Source organism: Trachinotus anak, unplaced genomic scaffold (assembly GCF_046630095.1).
Source record: "Trachinotus anak isolate AG129_WGS33_773 ecotype Australia unplaced genomic scaffold, CSIRO_AGI_Tana_v1 ptg000001l, whole genome shotgun sequence".
Classification (NCBI taxonomy): Eukaryota; Metazoa; Chordata; class Actinopteri; order Carangiformes; family Carangidae; genus Trachinotus; species Trachinotus anak.
The window spans coordinates 20,919,802-20,938,932 of record NW_027273852.1 but is presented as its reverse complement, the minus strand read 5'-3'; the positions used below and the strand labels follow the sequence as shown (position 1 = coordinate 20,938,932).

The 19,131-nt window shown below is 41.5% G+C and overlaps 1 protein-coding gene across 1 annotated transcript; it reads right to left on the bottom strand.

Annotated features, from left to right (window-relative positions):
- epsti1 (epithelial stromal interaction 1) lies at positions 1-18,660 on the bottom strand. Its single transcript, XM_071483963.1, has 10 exons — positions 18,355-18,660; positions 16,358-16,416; positions 16,168-16,251; positions 15,993-16,066; positions 15,699-15,782; positions 10,834-10,907; positions 8,902-8,986; positions 4,474-4,535; positions 3,499-3,713; positions 1-1,308 (listed from the first exon to the last, which is right to left on the bottom strand). The coding sequence occupies exons 1-10, from the start codon at positions 18,519-18,521 to the stop codon at positions 1,163-1,165; spliced, it is 1,050 nt and encodes a 349-aa protein (XP_071340064.1). The 5' UTR covers positions 18,522-18,660; the 3' UTR covers positions 1-1,162.
- Between the last annotated feature and the right edge of the window lie 471 nt (positions 18,661-19,131).

The window sequence follows — 19,131 nt, the reverse complement described above, 5'->3', positions numbered from 1 at the left end:
GACAGTGAAACACATACATGTTTAATTCATATGATTTACTGTTATTTACTAGTGCATGAGTAGAGAGTCTTTTGGTCAGAGCAGAGCAGGGAAGCTTAATATGAAATAATGGGACATTCATCTACAGACAAAAAACAATTTACCGTAATATGAAGAATAAGGTTTCCAGTTTGGTTTATTCAAAGAAATGAAAATTCTCCTTGTAGTCAGTACCAACGACACAGATCTTTTCAGGAAGTTACGGAGCCCTTTCTGCCTCTGTTAGTTACATGATATGGTCTTGATGAGAGCAGAGCTGCCAGGGTGACATTGAGTTTCTTGTTGATCTCCAGGGTGAAGACATCTGCTGGATGACATCAGCAGTAAAATGCTCCTTGCTTTACTTCAGTAGAAGAAGGGGATTTTTTTAGTCCCCCATGTCAAGAGCACCACCCTTTGTTCTTTGTTGCCTCGGTCGAGTGATAACCATCTCTGCTGTCCAGCTCAGCAACGTTACAGTGCTGCCACTTCCAGCAGCTCTGTGCCCCCTGCCCACCTGGAAACCTCACCCAGTCTCTAAGGCTACAACACACGCACTTAAAACAGTTGGCATCGACAGAAAGGTGTTTTATTTAAGTCCTATAAAGCTGCTATGACAATGAACTGAAACCAATCATAAAAGGCCTTTCTGCAGAAAATCCTATTTGGATTTGCATCTTTTGATGTGCTGGAGAATCCTGCTATAGATACATCACATATGACTTTGATTTTAAAACAAACAAAAAGCAGCATGCATTTGGGTAGGGCCGTCTTCCATCTGCACACACTGATTGAATTAAGAGCTCCAAATATGATCTGAAGATTATGAGTCATGGCGATGACCTTCGACTAAACTGGCGAAAACGAACATCAATTCAACTCTACGTCAGGGCAAAACCCCAACATGACTCACTGGTGCACGCAGACAGATACAAGACACCAAACACTCAATGATTAATAGCATAATCAAAAACACATTATAATAAGTGCATACTGCTCTGTAGGTACTTATTTGATGCAGTTGCTTTCATCCACCACCAAGCTATGTAGCTCATTTCTAGCTATTCCTTATCAACACTGCGTTTTCTTTGGCCCAACACAAGATTAAGACAAGACAGTCCTCCAGTTAAAAGAAAGCTAAAATTCAGCTGAGCATGCAGATGAGTAGTGTGTAGGCCTGCTCATAGTCGCCGTTACACTGGATGAGGATTTCCTCCAGGCAGACTTTGTCGTAGTCTGGAAAGCTGTTCATGAGTTTCATCAAAGCCCAGTCGTAGTCAGGCTCCAGGTCTGAAAAACACACAGGAAACAAATAATTCCAATAGAGCCCCACGTCTTCACTACTGTTCCCACAAGGCCCCTGTTGAAAGAACGTGCTTTTATTGTCCTGACAGAAGAGGGCACTTTTTCTTGTTCTAATGCACAACAGCTTGAGGTCTTACCAACACATTATTATGTGTCTGTGCCAGCGACAGCCAGGGCTGGAGGCATGTTTTTTTCAGGTTGTCTGTCTGTCCAAATTTGAAGAAGTTCCATTAAGCGTTACTGAGATATCATATCCACCAGAATTGGACAAATGTCCACTTGGACTCAAGGACAAACTGATTAGATTTTGGTGGTCAAAGGTCAAGGTCACGTTGACATCACGGACATCATGGTGATATTGCGTTCACAAGGTTGGTTTTGGCCTTGTGAACGCAATATCACCATAACACCTTGAGAGGATTTTTTTCTAATTTGGTACAAACAATCACTCAAGCACAAACTGATTAGAGAATTTCTCACAAATAGATCACAAACATAGTTAATATTTTATATGATTCTGGATAAACAGTGATGTAATCTGAAACTAGTCTAATTCAAGTTTTTTTTTTTTCTTTTTTTGAGCTGGTACAATTTTAGTTTGCACTCACTGTGAGGCAAGCCGCCAAAGACTTATTTCCTCAGCTGTTTGGTTAAAAATGCACTAAGAGTTGTTAGGTCTGCAGCCATTTCTTTCAGGCAAGCTGGAAGCTGAAATGCAGGCCTGAGCAACAGTGAGGGACAGAGACCCATCCAGACAAGAAACCGGCTCAGGCAGGTAATGACAGAACAGGAAGACCTGACCAGGCCTGATGGTTGCAGCCTAACATGGTTTGAGGATGTTGTGGGATTCTGACAAGCAGAACTGTGCCCACAACGGCAGTGCCAGGACTGAAGGTTTGAAATGTTCTTGGGTATTTTAGCTATAACCTCGGACTGGTGAAATCGCCTGCTGTGGCTGGTGTTCAGATGGGCAGTTAGTCAAGAATGAAAGGCTACAGGGAAGCAGGACAAGAGCCGGAGGATGGCTCATTAACTGAGCTTTGGGCTGGGAATAAAAAAAGAATGTGACTTTTTCTCTTCCACTACCAATTCTGATACCTCAACTCTTGTCCCTCAGTATGGATCCAATACCAGTGCTCTTTTCTTCCACATGTAAAATCTGTATATCACTGTGGTTTGAGGGATTGCTGGAGCACTAAAAACTGTCAACTGACTTTTGTTTGTGTTTTTGACTCTTGTTCTGATAAAATGAGACATTAGAATATGTGACTTTAGCGCTGCAAAATCATAATAGATATTTTACACTATTTTCTGATCAACAATTAATTGATCAATCAAGAAAATAAAGGACCGATAATTTGATAATGAAAATAATTGTTAGCTGCAGTCCTAAAGGGCTTTACCATCTTGGAGATAAAGTGCCTAATCAGGTAAATCCTGTCACATTTCATAATCTAAACAGCTTGTGTACACACTGCAGTTTAACACTTAAAGACACCGAACAATGACAAAGACAAACAATGATTTTCATTACATGTAGTGTGCACACACACACACACAGTGGCAGGAATTGCCTCAGCTCAGTAGGTAATGAAAGTGATGTTCTCTGTTTCTGTTTTCTTTCCTGTGTTGTGAATGACAGGTATTTGTAGGTGTGTGGCAGCTAGTCAGGTATCAAACTCACAATGTCAGTACAGGCCAATTATAAAAGGGTGTGACTGTTTCTCTTGGTGTGTGTGTTTGGCTGCAGGCCGAGAGTCTGTCAGTCTAGCCTGGGTTCATCGCTCCCAGAGAATTTTCCTCTCTGACCTGTGTGTTTGTGTGAGGCTTTTGCGCTTTATAGTAGTTAAAGGTTTGTGCACAGAAAGAAGGCAAAATACTTTCTTATTCACACACGCATTTCCCACAAACTACAAGTATCAGCAGGATTTGAATGCCAGGAGCTACAGTATCACTACGTACCACGCATAACTTCCTGCCTACATTTTTAAAGCACGTAAAGCCTTTGATTTAACTCAGACTAAACAGACAATCACAGTCCTCTGAGAAAGGATGAGGTGGGCAACTCTCGTGACATGTCTGATTTAGGTTCGGTTAACCAGCGTTGAGCCAGACTAAAAAAAGGCGTGAGAAAGAGTAGACGGAGCAATATTCATGTATGCATTCTCATCTCACCAGCTTCCTCTGTCCAGCCGGAGCAGCTCTGCTCTGGATCTGGTTTCAGGTGATCGAAGGGGAGCTGTTGTCCCGTTGTGGTGGACGGCTGGTGTCTTAAATCTTCGGAGGCCAAACGGAGGCTCTCTGCCTCCTGAACGCCTTCTTCCTGCTTCGGCTTGTTCTCGCTGCCTCTGCATTGACCCTTGAGTTTGTCCAGGAATGCTGAGTTCACCCTGTCAAAATATAATGAATCAAAAAAATGGTTCACATAAAACTATCTACTGTTGTACTATATAACTTAACATGCTGGCAAGGCTCCGAATGGCAGTGGGATGTGTTTGACAGTTTTTTAAACTTCTATACCCACTAAAATATAGTGAGGTCAGTAAACTGCTCACAGACACTTAATGTTCTCGAACTCATTAATCTTATTGAGAACAATTGTGCTTGTGTAGCTTTTATTTAGCTCTTATAATTCAACTTTTCCATAGAAGGCTTCAGTGTCATTTGTCCACTGATGTAACTGAAGATTGTACAAGAACACATGTGCTTTTATGTTGCCAAGTTGGAGACAGAACCTGATTAAATTGTTCAATGTAACTAAAACCAAAAGGTTGGGGAGGCCCTGTATGACACTGGGGTTTGAGAAAAAGAAAACAATTCAAAAATGGCATTAAATGATTGGTGTACAGGTGGGAAGTATCCATCTTCCCCATATTTTCATAAATTTGCAATCTAATATAAAAAATAAATCTGCTGTAGATTGGATTGTTTTTTTGTTTGTTTGTTTTGTTTTGTTTGTTTTTTTGGATACCCATGGTTGGTTCACTTCATTTTATTATCTATTTTAACTCAAATTCATTAATTTTTCTTAAATAAGGCTTGGATGGAAAAGACCAATAAGCCATCACATTGGTTAAATGGATCATGAAGTAACACAATAAAAAAAAGAATTTTAAAAGTTAAAAAAAACAACAATATAAATGTTCGTACCTCCTGTGATCCAGCTCAACTTCTCTCAAGCTTTTCTCCTGTTTAATCTCCACAGCTTCAGTCTGACAAAAACAAAAGATTAATCAAACCAAAGTCTGGTCACACAGTGCACAAAGGAAACGTTAGCTCACATTGTAAATGCCCTTGGGAACTGAGAAAGAGATTTCTTATCAGTATTAACTGTAAAGGTTGTTATCAGGGGCTATAGTAAAAACTAACGCACTGCACTCTTGATAAAGAGGCAATTAGAGCTGTAGTTTTCAATGGAAAGTCTAGGTTACAGTATAGTAGATGCGGTAGTAGCTTCTGTGCTCTTTGACTTGCACTGATTATTTAGTTCCCAACAAATGAGTTCAGCTGTATGCGTGTATTGATATATTATTTTTTGCACATGATCATCGTGATGGTTCTTGTTCTTGTTTGTATCGGATGTTTTTCAGACAAAACACATCTTGCATGTAAAACCTGCCTGTGTGCATCTGCTTCTGCAAGACTGCTTTTGTTACACATGTCCACCCTCCTGAGTGTGGTAGCAGCTGTCACGCCAAGTGTCAAAAGCAGAACACTGGTTAACCGTACACCCTGTCTGCGCACAGAGCCGCTGCTGGTTGCGTTAGCATTACCAAGCCTGATATGCACCAGGGTGAAAAGGACGTCACACATGAGTTGTGTTCCTCTTCAGTGGCTGAAAACACAACACAATTAAACAGCATGGTGTTTATAGCCATGCTAGCGGTGTGACCTTCAGTTGGTCATTAGGTTCACTGCTTTCATCAGATCAAAATTATAACTTTTCCACTACTTTGGTTTATGAACAAATACCTGAAAAAGTCATGACAACCCATCAACCTCGACTCTGGTTTGTGTTTCATTAGCATTTTACCATGCTAATTGGATAAACTGAGATGGTGAACATGGTGAGTGTCATACCTGCTAAACATCATCATGCTAGCATTGCCATTGTGGGCATATTAGCATGTTGACATTAGCATTTAGCCCAAAGCAGTACTCTACATACAGCCTCACAGATCTGCAAGCATGGTTGTACACACACAGCATTCACACTTATTAACACAGAGGTGATAATAAGTGTGAATGCAAGTGCTGCTCTCTCTTATCAGACTTTTTCCTCATTCATACCTACTTCCTGTACATCTCTGCCTCTAACCTTAAAGGAGTTTGTGACCTCTAGTAACTATAAATCATTTTTTAATGAGCCAGTCTGCATTTTGTTTGTGTCATGCACGCGCATGAGGCTGCACATGCAAGCGGGTGACGCAATCTACATTCCTGTTAATGGTTTTACTCTATTCCACTTATCCACAGGTGGCAGTGATGCACCAAAAAAACAACAAAAAAAATACATACAGCAATGCACCAGCAGAGGTAGGGAAGAAGAAGAGTGCAAGCCAGTACTTACAAATGAAAACAATGCAGGATTTAAAATACTTGAAAATGCTGAGGAAGGCAATGAATTCAACGTGTTTGTCAGGAGACACTAAATGTGTTATCATGAGTAAAACTGAACATAAAGATAACTCTGGTTAAGTTTATATAAAACTCCACCACTGGATTTAGGGTATTTGGAGATTAATACAAATACAATACAAATACAATATGATCAGTCTCTAATGATCCAAATGTAGAAATGAAAACATTGCAGCAGCAAATATTGATAGACATTCAAAATAAAACACATTCAATAAGTATGAACATAGCAAAATAACAAACAGAACCTGTTTAAGGAGTCTTAAGGTCATACCAGCAGCATGACAACATGACAACATACAGAGATGAGTGACAGGAGGAAACAAAGGAGGTAGAAGTTCCGTGAGTTTGTTTTCTGTCTTCTGTAACTTTTCAAAGATTTTTACAACTTTGTTGATCAGGCTGTAGCTGAGAAAACTCAAATATCACTCAGTGAAAATAACTCTTCTCCTTTCTGAAAAAAAACCATACTTGCATACACCTTCACCCTCCATTACCCTCCATCCTCAATCTGTTTTCCTGCCCCAGGACAGCTAATGGGTCAGGGATATTTAGTATGGCACCAGAGGAAGAAGGAACACAGCCCATCTGCACTGCTTTGCACTCCCATCAAAGCTCAGCATAAAATCTCCCACTCGCGCGCACACACACACACACACACACACACACACACACACACACACACACACACACACACACACACACACACACACACACACATGTAAACACACCACACACACACACACGCCCACAAATAGAGGATATGAAGGAGAGATCAATCTGTCTTATGGAGCCATTGCTGAAAGAACAACAGATCCCAGGGTCCCAGTCAGAACCACATCAAGAAGTCTGACTTTTGCTGCTTCGCAGCCACAAGCTTTTATCTCCTAATCTATGACGTCTATCTGAGAGAGCTGCAGCTTGGGAGAGGAGAGGAGAAGAGAGGAGAGGAGAGGAGAGGAGAGGAGAGGGAAAGAATGCAGGCAAGGAAAGGAAACAAAAGGAGAGGAAAGGAGGTGACAGAGGACAAGATGTAAGTGGTGAGGAGATGAGAGGAGAGGAAATGAGAGTAAAAGAAAGGAAATAAGTGAGGCAAGATGAAACAAGAAAGAAGGGAATCAGAAAAAGGAAAGGAGATGAGAGTAAGGGAGAGGTGAAGGAAAGAATAGGCAAGGAAAGGAAGAGAACGGAGAGGAAAGAAAAAAGGAAAAGAATACAGGAGAGGAGAAGATGACAAAATAAGGGGAGATGATGTGACAAGGACAAGATGTAAGAGGTGAGGAGAGGAGAGGAAATAAATGAGGCAGGACGAAACAAGATGGGACAGGTAAGCAAAGGGAAGGAAAGGAAAAGGAATGGATGAGAGGAAGGGAGTTATGAGGGAAAGAATGTAGGAAAGGAAAGGAGAAGAGAGGCCAAAACAGGAGACAAGAGGCAACAGAGGACAAGATGTAAGAGGTGAGGAGACGAGGGGAGGCGAGACAAAGTGAAATGAGAAGGCGGGAAAGCAGGAAGAGGTGAGTCTTTGTTGCTGTCTGTAACCCTGGTATCATTAAGTGAAACCTATCATCCATTTATCCTGTCTGCATGTCACTGTGTGTGTCCCACCATCCAACAGAGACCTCTTTATTACTGTAACTGACTGCTTTCTCTTTCTCCATGCACCACAGTTTGACCCTAGGTCAAACCCTCTCTCTCGCTCGCTCTCTCTCTCTCTCTCCATCACCACCGTCTTGCCTGGTGAGAGATTTGCACCAGGTCTATGTGAGAAAAAGGGAGAGCGGGAGAGAAGAACAAGAAATGCACGACAATGAGAAAAGCCCCAAAAGAAAACATTTCCTCTGTCCACCGAGGGAGCTGTGTGTGCAGATTTACCAGTGCTGTCAGTCACCACATGCAGTAACACACTCACAGCAGAATACAGCGAAGGATACAGTGTGTCCTCAGGCCGCTTCCTGCTCACTCTCTCCTCCTCTGGTGTAACATCACTGACAGGGTGGGTGGAGGAGCACAGACACTGTTAACACTGTGTCTGACTTTCCGACAGAAGCTGTCAGCGCTCCGTAATAAATGTATGTTTTCTGCACTAAGAATAGCTGTGATCTCTTCACATTTAAGACGTATTGATTTCAAGATTAATTACCCAAAACAGAATGATGATTAAGAGGAAAGTTATTTACAACGAGGGCAAGTGGGTGCCCCCCCTTCGACTGACAACAGCATGGGACTGGTTGATGAGGAGCTTGGGTTTCCTCCAGGTACTTTTACTAGTACAGGTTATTCCACTCTGCATACTCCTTGCAGTCATGTCATGCCGTGTCTCAGTGTGAACTCTGGGAAGTCCCTTGAACTCTGCTAGCCTTCCACTCAATCCCTCCCAGGAAAGGCAAACAGACAGAGAGGAAGAGAGGCTGAGAAAAGAGAAAAGGACGCAGAGAAAACAAAGGAGAGTGAAAGGGGCAGACAGACAGACAACATTAAGAGGCAAGACCGAGGAGAAGGCAGTGGCCTATTCCTCTGTGTATTTACGCTTCCTTTTGCTCAACTGTGAGCTCGCTGTACTGCTGTGTGCCCCGGCTCTGACCAGGAGATAATTGCAGGGGGATCGGGGCTCCTCACCCCACCCGGCAGAGCGGGGATACTGCTTAATACCCACACGGCCCTGGATGATGAAAACTCTGCACCCAAGAGTATTTACTCAGAAAACAGCTCACAAAGGCAGATGTATCGGTGTGAATTACCACAGAGCTTCAGTCTCCGACCCCACAGCCAAAGACGTGAGACTCAACACTGAACGCTGCGGCCGTATGTGTGCACACTGAGTCTGCATGCACACACTGATGCACAGAGTATGGTGTGTACAAACAAAACATGTGAAAGCACATACAAATGCACACACACACACACACACACACACACATTCTGTGGTTGGTGGCTCACCCTGGATGACGTGTGTGTGGCACTGCTGGATGCCAGCGGACCTGGGGCTGTCCTCTCAAACCTCTGCAGAAAAGTCTGATTGGCCCTGCAGAAAATACAGTTACACATTAAAAAAAACATGAGACACACACAGAAATAATGAGGAAGTCTTTGTTTCCTCCACAGACACTCCATAGGCCTGGGATGCTGACAGTCCCACAAGGTTGACCAAGTTTGTGTGTCCCGCTCTGACACCGCTCCCCCTGTTCACAAGCATCTGATCTGCTGTGCTGTCCCATTCCATCCCCATTGTCCCATGTCTAAATATCTTCATTGTTTCTTCAGGTTCAAAAATTGGTCTGCTGTCTCCGTCTTGTGTTTATCTTGACAGGGAGCCAGACGTGCTACATCTCCCTCAGAGTCAGCCATGCATAATATTCAGACAGCAGACCCTTACTATATAATAAGTGTCCAGTGCAGTATCCAAAACACTGGGCCCCTTTAAAGGGGTATTCCACTGATTTCATACATTAAAGTCAGCACGAGGAAACAGTTGCTGAATGTCCTCCATGGCTCTGTTTGAAGAAAGTCTGTGTTAAAGGCAGGGGATGTGGAGAACTAAACACCCTGTCAAATTGTACCATGGGAAATGTAGTATCTGGGGTTTGGGAGCTTAACCCAGAATAGGCAAGAAACATCAGGATATACTGTATCTTGGCCAGAGACTGTAAATAAAGATGGACGTAGCCTCTGTGATGTCACCTATAGGTTTCTGAAGAGTGGTTTTGAAGCTCAGAGTGAGCTGCTTTGCTGTTGCCATCTTGGCAGTAACTGACCCTGCCTACCTCCCAGCTAATCCAAAAATAGGCAAAGAGATGGGGCATGAGTGGAGCCAATACTTTGGTGAATGCCAGTCTGTGGCAAGCATATGCTCACCCACCTGTCACTCAAATTGACATGCCCTCAATTATTATGTATATATGAAGTCGTCGTACATTTGAAACCAGCCTCAAGTGGCCATTAGAGGAGCTGCAGTTTCCGGCACTTTATGTTGGCTTTATTTTTCAGCCCCTGAGTTTTCTACGTGATCTTGGCCTCTGTTGTATTAATTTTGACCATTGCTTGTATGGGGGTCGTTTCACAACTTTGATCTGGACTGGAACATCTCAACAACTATTGGTAGGATTTCTATGAAACTTCATGCAGATGTACATGTTCCCCTCAGGATGTATTGTGATAACTTTGCTGATCCCTGACTTGACTTTCATCCAGCTCAGCAGATCAAAAGTTCAATTTGCCCAACACTTAATGACTAGATATGTGAAAAACATATGACAAATATCTTATTAGTAAATGGTAGCATACTAACATTCTAAACTAAGATGGTGAACATGGTTAAACTTGTTACCTGATTAACATGTTAAGCGTGTTAGCATTGTCGTTGTGACCATGCTGACATTGGCATTTAGCTACCAAAGTACCAAATACAGCCTCAGAGAGCTGCTAGCACGGTCGATTCTTAATCTCTCTTAATGTTGTATATTCAGTCTCTGACAACTCAGTCAACTTCATTGAAGTACACATCCTGCTCTTCCCAACAAATCCTTTTTTACACTGACAGAAAACAGGCACTTCAGCTGCTTACAAGTCTGAATAGGTAAACTAGAGGTGAACCTCATGTCACCTGTCTTCATGTTTCCCCTGATATTTATAACTATTTATAAAGAAATATATATCTTGATAAAACTCCAGTGATAATTACAGGTCAGCAGTGGATCAGATAGTGGGAGCCTCCTCTGTAAAGGTCTAGAGATTGTGTCATCTGATGCTACATCTATAACTGAGATCCATTGCAGAGCAAGAAAGAACACAACACAACACGGCACACAAAAACCCACACAATACCGCACGGTGACAGTGATGAGACCCAAGTGAACCTGATCCAGGGCTGACCTGAGGTGATCCTGCCTGAACTGCTCCCTCCTCCTCTGCTCCTCCCGTCGTTTTTTCTCCTCCAGGCGCTCAGTCTGCAATGCATTACAGTCAGCAGTCACACCACAGCGCACAACTGGATGTATGGCATGCAGCCACCACACAATCCTGCTTTTTCCAACATGCATGAGTGATATCTCAGCGATCACTAATGATATTGCAGTGAGCACTTGAGACCTGAGTTACCGGTCACACGTTCAACATATAGACATTAAGTATAGTATATGGGCTGCAGTAATTGCAATAATAATTTGATGCATGCTGACATATACTACATGCACCTGCTTATACTTGTTGGATGCAACTGAAAACTTAACTCATAATGGTGTGAGCCAAAGTTTATGATAGTATGTTATTTTTAAGTTAAGTGAGGTAAGTTATTTTTAACATCCAACAAACAATACATGATTCCAAGATTTCAATTCCAAGTCACATTTAAAAAAAAAAAAGTATTTTACAACATGTGAAAACATTTCTGGTAACAATTAACACAAGAATGTGAGTAGTTACTGAGGAACAAGTGAGGAAAGAACCAGGAATGGATGGGACAATTTGTAAGATGACACCTTTATTTATCACCAAATCCCTTTTTCCATTCCCCTGTAGCTTCAATGAATTTTCCGGGTCAATTCAAACATCTTTCATGTTCATTCTGAGATTATATTGTTATCATTCCAGGACGTCTGATGTTTGCAGCCCGACCACCTGGGCTGCTACAGTATTTATGTATATGCTGGACAGGACATCTCCACCCTACAAGATAAAGACGGGGGCTGAGTCTGGGAACAGGGGTGAACTAAAGTATCCTCAGTCTTTGTGGTTTGAACACATAATAATTCTCCACCTGGTATTTCACTGCCCCTGTGGCCAACTCCCCAGACCTTAATGGATCAGGACGGGTGGCTGTCTTTGCCAGCCTCTGGTTAGATCATGTCTATAGACATGGAAGAAGCTGTTTCACATGCATCTGTTTATTTGCTGGATTACCAGGACATTCCTATGGCTTTGCAAAGGTCATGGCGCAACAGGAAAAGGCCTGTGGAATAGCACTTCAGCCTTAATCACCTCTCCACATCAACTGTAGCAGTCCATTAAGCACTATTCGAGCCGAGGGCCAGACGTGGAGTAGAACATGTCTGAGATCACAGTGAGGAGCTGTCTTTGGCGGCTGGAAAGCCACGAGACCATTAATCAGGTAGTTGTCATTGCTTTAATGTTGGGTGTGTGAGGGAGGACTGTGCTCAGGGCCATCACAGCCTGCCACAGCTCAGGTGGATGCTTGTCTCTACTGACATCTAGAGGCAGAACACGGTACTGTTCATCACTGAGGGAAGTCATTGCCATGCACATAAAACACACACACATATATATATATATATGTATATGTATATGTATATATATATATACATATATATATATATATATATATATACATATATATATATGTACAGTGGGTACAGAAAGTATTCAGACCCCTTTAAATTTTTCACTCTTTGTTTCATTGCAGCCATTTGCTAAAATCAAAAAAGTTCATTTTATTTCTCATTAATGTACACTCAGCACCCCATCTTGACAGAAAAAAACAGAAAATTTTTGCAAATTTATTAAAAAAGAAAAACTGAAATATCACATGGTCATAAGTATTCAGACCCTTTGCTGTGACACTCATATTTAACTCACATGCTGTCCATTTCTTCTGATCCTCCTTGAGATGGTTCTACTCCTTCATTGGAGTCCAGCTGTGTTTAATTAAACTGATTGGACTTGATTAGGAAAGGCACACACCTGTCTATAAGACCTTACAGTTCACAGTGCATGTCAGAGCAAATGAGAAGCATGAGGTCGAAGGAACTGCCCCAGGAGCTCAGAGACAGAATTGTGGCAAGGCACAGATCTGGCCAAGGTTACAAAAGAATTTCTGCAGCACTCAAGGTTCCTAAGAGCACAGTGGCCTCCATAATCCTTAAATGGAAGAAGTTTGGGACGACCAGAACTCTTCCTAGACCTGCCCGTCCAGCCAAACTGAGCAATCGTGGGAGAAGAGCCTTGGTGAGAGAGGTAAAGAAGAACCCAAAGATCACTGTGGCTGAGCTCCAGAGATGCAGTGGGCAGATGACAAAGTCAACTATCACTGCAGCCCTCCACCAGTCAGGGCTTTATGGCAGAGTGGCCCGACGGAAGCCTCTCCTCAGTGCAAGACATATGAAAGCCCGCATAGAGTTTGCCAAAAAACACATGAAGGACTCCCAGACTTTGAGAAATAGGATTCTCTGGTCTGATGAGACGAAGATTGAACTTTTTGGCATTAATTCTAAGCAGTATGTGTGGAGAAAACCAGGCACTGCTCATCACCTGCCCAATACAATCCCAACAGTGAAACATGGTGGTGGCAGCATCATGCTATAGGGGTGTTTTTCAGCTGCAGGGACAGGACGACTGGTTGCAATTGAAGGAAAGATGAATGCGGCCAAGTACAGAGATATCCTGGAAGAAAACCTCTTCCAGAGTGCTCAGGACCTCAGACTGGGCCGAAGGTTCACCTTCCAACAAGACAATGACCCTAAGCACACAGCTAAAATAACAAAGGAGTGGCTTCGGAACAACTCTGTGACCATTCTTGACTGGCCCAGCCAGAGCCCTGACCTAAACCCAATTGAGCATCTCTGGAGAGACCTGAAAATGGCTGTCCACCAACATTCACCATCCAACCTGACAGAACTGGAGAGGATCTGCAAGGAAGAATGGCAGAGGATCCCCAAATCCAGGTGTGAAAAACTTGTTGCATCATTCCCAAGAAGACTCATGGCTGTACTAGCTCAAAAGGGTGCTTCTACTCAATACTGAGCAAAGGGTCTGAATACTTATGACCATGTGATATTTCAGTTTTTCTTTTTTAATAAATTTGCAAAAATTTCTACATTTCTGTTTTTTTCTGTCAAGATGGGGTGCTGAGTGTACATTAATGAGAAATAAAATGAACTTTTTTGATTTTAGCAAATGGCTGCAATGAAACAGAGAGTGAAAAATTTAAAGGGGTCTGAATACTTTCCGTACCCACTGTATATGTGTGTATATATATATATATATATATATATATATATATATATATATATATATATATATGTATATGTGTGTGTGTTTTATGTATTTTCTATGTTGCAGTGTCCACTTTATTAGGTACACCTGTGCAGTCTAATGCAATCCAATACATCTGACCTGCAATAAAGTTGACTTTTATGATGCCTGTTTGGTTTTTGTGTGTACTGTCATTGAAGTGTTGATTAAAATATATGTTTTAGCACTGAGGTCATGGTTAGTGATGGTGTTGTACTGGACTGCATTACTACACTGAGGTTAAAGCAGGGCTGTTGTATTGGATGTTTACATTATAAAGTGACAACAGAGCTGGACCTGACTCGCTCCAGTAATTTCTCTCACCACTTTGACAAGCCAACTGCACCACTGTTCTACCACTTAGAGCTTTACAAAGACAACTGGCCATGCTTGAAGCCCATCTACGTCAAACTGGAACGACCCTCACTAAAAAGAGGAAGTGGTCTACAACACCACTTATCAGACACTTGCAAGCAGTGAAGATCACTCCGCAGACAGCTGTACACCCGTCTACACCAGGGCTGAATAATTAATTGAAATATTATATTAAATTGAAATATGGCCAAGTGCAATAAAAAAAAATTAGCAGGAGCTGCAATATTTTTTGACAAATGTGTCACAACAGACTATAGATGAAGCACTGTGGTGCTACATAGACATCCTGGTATACAAATCATAGTCTAGATGTAAGGGAATGTGTTTATTTGGTGTAAGACCCAACAGAAATCAAATCATCATTTTTATATTTTTTTCAGTGAAAATAAAATAGAAAAGTGATGCAATTGCAGTATTTTATATATATATATATATATACATATATATATATATATATATATATATATTTTTTTTTTTTTGTGTGTGTGCATATAATTCAGCCTTAATCTACACCATGTTACACTAATGACTCACATTATGGCTGAGTGGGTCAACAACTCTCCTCAACAACCCTCAAGTTGTTAAAGAGCACAAGACGTTAAGTGCCTGGAACTAGTCTGTTAGAACTGAAGAAGCCTTTCGGATGAGAGATGAATCGGTTTTAAGAACATCAAGAAAGTCCAGTTGCCTTCATAAAGAGATCTGACGACACCCCTGTTCTACCCCAGTCCAGACTCAGCTCTTTAAAAAAAAAAACAACTTATGTAGTGTTTCTTGCACTTCCCAACTTTCAACAAGTAGAAGTTGTCGATCCATCACCGAACAAGTCAGAGATTTGACATTTTCTGCTGAACTCAGATACCATAATACACTGCAGCCACAAGACACGTTATATTCTGAGTAAGTGTTGCAACTCTTTACTGGAAAACCCTCACTCTCTTGCTCTTACTACTGCAACTACTATTGCTCTTTCCACCTACACTCTCCACCCAGGGCTGAGTGCAGTACATTCCTGACATGGGACTCTGGGGTTTGTCAGAAAGAACTCTGGGATATACAGGAAATCACTACACTGACTGAAATAGAAACAGATTAGAAGAGGCGCCAAACCAGTCAATTATCACTTCATTGTAAAATAACCACACACTCCTATAAAAGTGAGTTTAATGGTTGATTTTTCTTCGATTTAAATGCTTTGCATTCAAATATAATTAAAATAGAAATAGAAGTGGTGATGAGTGATTTAAGGCCAGTTTTAGTCCTAACTAAACACATATAAAAATGTTTTCGCTAAAAGGCCAAAGTACATATTCTTGTTGTTTTAGTCTCAGTCTCACCTTCTGCCTCTGTTCGGCCTTCATCCTCTGTAGCTTGGCCTCCTCCTCTTGTCTCCTCCTCCTGTCCAGCTCCTCCTGTCTCAGCTTGAAACAACAGTTCACATCAAATAATGTTAAGGAAAAGTGCAAAGTGGGTCTCAAAGGTGCTTTTTAATATATTCTGATTAGCACAAAAGACCGATGGGAAATAGTATATGCAAATACTTAATTTGAAATATTCAAATGTATGTAAAGCCGCCTGTGATTTGCGTGAATGAGCATGAAGCTGCTGTGGTAAATGTGGGAGTAAAGTACCTTCTTCTGCAGCTTGGAGCAACGCAAGTCTGCCAACTGCTTCTGTCTGGCCTCAGCTAATGTTACACTGCCACCTTAAACAAACACATTACACCACATCAGTAAGTATAATATCATTGGGTGCACTTGTGGCTCAGAGGTGACTGTGATGGGAATGTTCTGTGTGTGGCTTCACCCAGCCTCTCTGGATTCAGGTGCACTGAAGAGACTCTGTGTGTCTCCCTCCATCTCTGAAGCTCCTCCTCTTCTTTCTGAGCCACTAAAAAACAACAACAAACCTTCATTACTTTGGAAAGACATTTCAAACTTGTATGAGGATCATGATAATATAGGTAGGACAGTTGAAAGCAGCAGCGTCGGCCTACTCATTTTAATCTTGCTTCGCTGTGATTCGTTTGGTGGGATCACGGTGAATCCACCTGAGCTGAGACAAGACCAGAGACACACAGAGCTTATTAGTAATTCACTGTGGATACTGTGAATAATGTCAAAGGTTGAAAAAGAAAGTTTGGTTTAGAGACCTGTTCTTTAATCAGATATTTGTTGGCATTTTATAGTGTATGTAGGAAAAGTTCTGACTAGGGCTGAATGATGTGAAAAAAAAAACATATGGCCACTATTTGTGATTGATATTGATATTGTGATGAGTCGCGATTTCAGCTGTGATCGTTTTTACATTTCATTTTAAAACATGATGATGTGATTTTTGTTGGCTCTTGTACCAAACAAGCGTGTTCCCTTATGTCTGGAGATTATGATTTGTAGGCTGGGACATCTCAGTAGCACCACAACACTTATGGTGCTAACAATGCACAACAATATGACACACTTTACCTTAATCAAAAAAATTGCTTTTTGCAGTTCCTGTGATTTGGATATTGCACCTGGCCATTTTGCAGTTTCAATTATTGTTTACCTTATTGTGCAGCCTCAGTTCTAACTCATGTTCAGGCAAAATGAAACTCTGCTGCACTGAGAAGTTTGTTAACCACCTTATGTAAATTTAAAGCTCGAAAAAATTTGCTTGTTCCTATGCAACATTTGAGCTAGATGATGTTCTTATCTACAATTTAGAATAAAGTTCTGTATCTTTGAATGAAGTTTGTTTTGGGCTGAAGACATTAGATGAATGAATTAATAAGTAAAAGTGATTTTAATGCAACTAAATAAGTAATAAAGTATTGTAAAAGTAGATGAGTAGTAGTACAAAAATACAGGTACCACTTTCCCAGCAGTTCAGAACAGTTTCCAATAATATCTATACTGGCCTATTTGTTGCTTATTATTTTTAAATTAATAAGTATGTGGTGTCACATTTCTTGGCACAGTAAGAGAAGTGCCATCGACACAGCAGTCATGTTGCAGTCATGACATTATAATAAGCACAGTACCATTTATGTCTTTGGGATTTTTGCATTTTAAATAAGAGCATATGGTAGACAGTACTTCTAGTTTTACTTTTACTTTACTCTTTACTTCCCTATAACTCATATGAAAGGATAAGAGACATCAAACATTTCATTATACACAGAAACCAACAGCATTAAAAGTAAAATAAAAACAAAATAAACAAAAGATAACATTAATAACCAAGACAATATGCATAATATAAAAGATAAGTGACCAGATGAGAATGTAGAAAAGTTGAGGGAGTGTATATTTATATATAAATATGTATAAATAAAGGCACTTGGATGAGGATTGGTAATAGTAATAGTGCAAAACAGGGCAGTGCAGTGTAGAGGAGTATGGCAGAAGAGTTATAATGGTGGAGTTTGGAGGGTGTTAGCAGCAGTTGGGGGGAATTGTGGTACATCTGGATTAATTAACCTATCTATCAGTTATAAAGCTGTTGGGATTAACTCCACCTCCTCCACTAAAATGCTGTTTACATTGACCATTATGAATAATAATAATCCCAATATGAATTCTGCCTTCAAGGGAGATAGGACTAAAGTAAATAGCTCAAGTAGCTGATGTTTATAATAATGACAGAAAGGTGATCAGTGTAAGTGCATACTTTGAAGGGCAAACCGTTTACTGATAGAGAGCTGAGCAAAATTGTGGTAAAACGTTTGGTGACACAAAAAAAGTGGGATTTACGGGAAACAGTGAAGGCACCATTTCACTCTCTAATCCCGTGAAACGAAAGTGAAAGGAAGCAGCAGCGACTCACTGAGTTCAGTTCGCACCATGGTGTGTTATAAGACCCTATAATCTTCTGTCTGTCTTATAATGCTTCCATGGTTCATACACAGAGCGCCGCGTTACAGAGGCAACGCTGTGTGTCATTCAAAGCCAGTACGAGCTGTGCTGACGTCTAAATATTGCGTCAGACAGATACAACAGACTTGTTACTTACTACCGAGGCTGCCTGTCAGTCGCGGGGGGGGTTCCGCTGGCAGCTGTGCCATGTGTACCTGGGGGCTCGGGTGTTTGCGCACTTCCAGGCCTGTCTGCTTCGGTGTCTGACAGGTGAGCGCTTCTCCCGGGGGGGTCGTGCTCCCTGCGGCGCCGGGGAGGATCCATTGTTCACACACTGGCGGGCTCCGAGGAAGAGGTCGGCCCGTTCCAGTCCTGCTGTTGTTTGGTCCCCAGAGCTGGATATCCGCTGTAGTGAGGACACGAGTCATCTGGCAGCTGTGTGATGACTTTACCAAGACAGCAGAGTGGGTCTTCATGCAATAGCTCCATCTGCTGGAGAACACGACACAGGGCGTTTATGAAAGGACCAGGTGGTCATTTTGTGGTCGTTTTTCCATGAAAATGAAAGGTAATGAGAACTGAAATTCAACTGATCTCAGCTGATCTTAATTTGACTGAACTTTACATCATACCCCCGTGTTACTACACATGACATCTCAACCATATTCCTAAAATGCAAGGAGCTCTATATAATGTGATGTAGTCAGTGGGCCGTAGGCTCGACCACCAAACCACCTTGTTTATGAAAATATTCAAGGCTGCCACTTTAATATTGTTTTAATCTAAGCAAACTCAATGCGTCACCTTGTTGTTGTACAGTACAGTACACAACATTATTTTAGCAACCTGTCAGGGTTTCTGACTCAGTACCACAGGGTGTGTTTTGTAAAACCCTAATGAGGCTTTTTCTGTTTGGGGCAACACTGTGTGGATC

Excerpts from the sequence above, each read along its gene's own strand:
- epsti1 (XM_071483963.1), bottom strand. The coding sequence starts at position 18,521 with ATGGATCCTCCCCGGCGCCGCAGGGAGCACGACCCCCCCGGGAGAAGC. Across the intron at positions 16,252-16,357 it reads GCGAAGCAAGATTAAAATGA|TGGCTCAGAAAGAAGAGGAG; the intron begins GTAGGCCGACGC and ends GTTGTTTTTTAG. Across the intron at positions 16,067-16,167 it reads CCTGAATCCAGAGAGGCTGG|GTGGCAGTGTAACATTAGCT; the intron begins GTGAAGCCACAC and ends TGTTTGTTTAAG.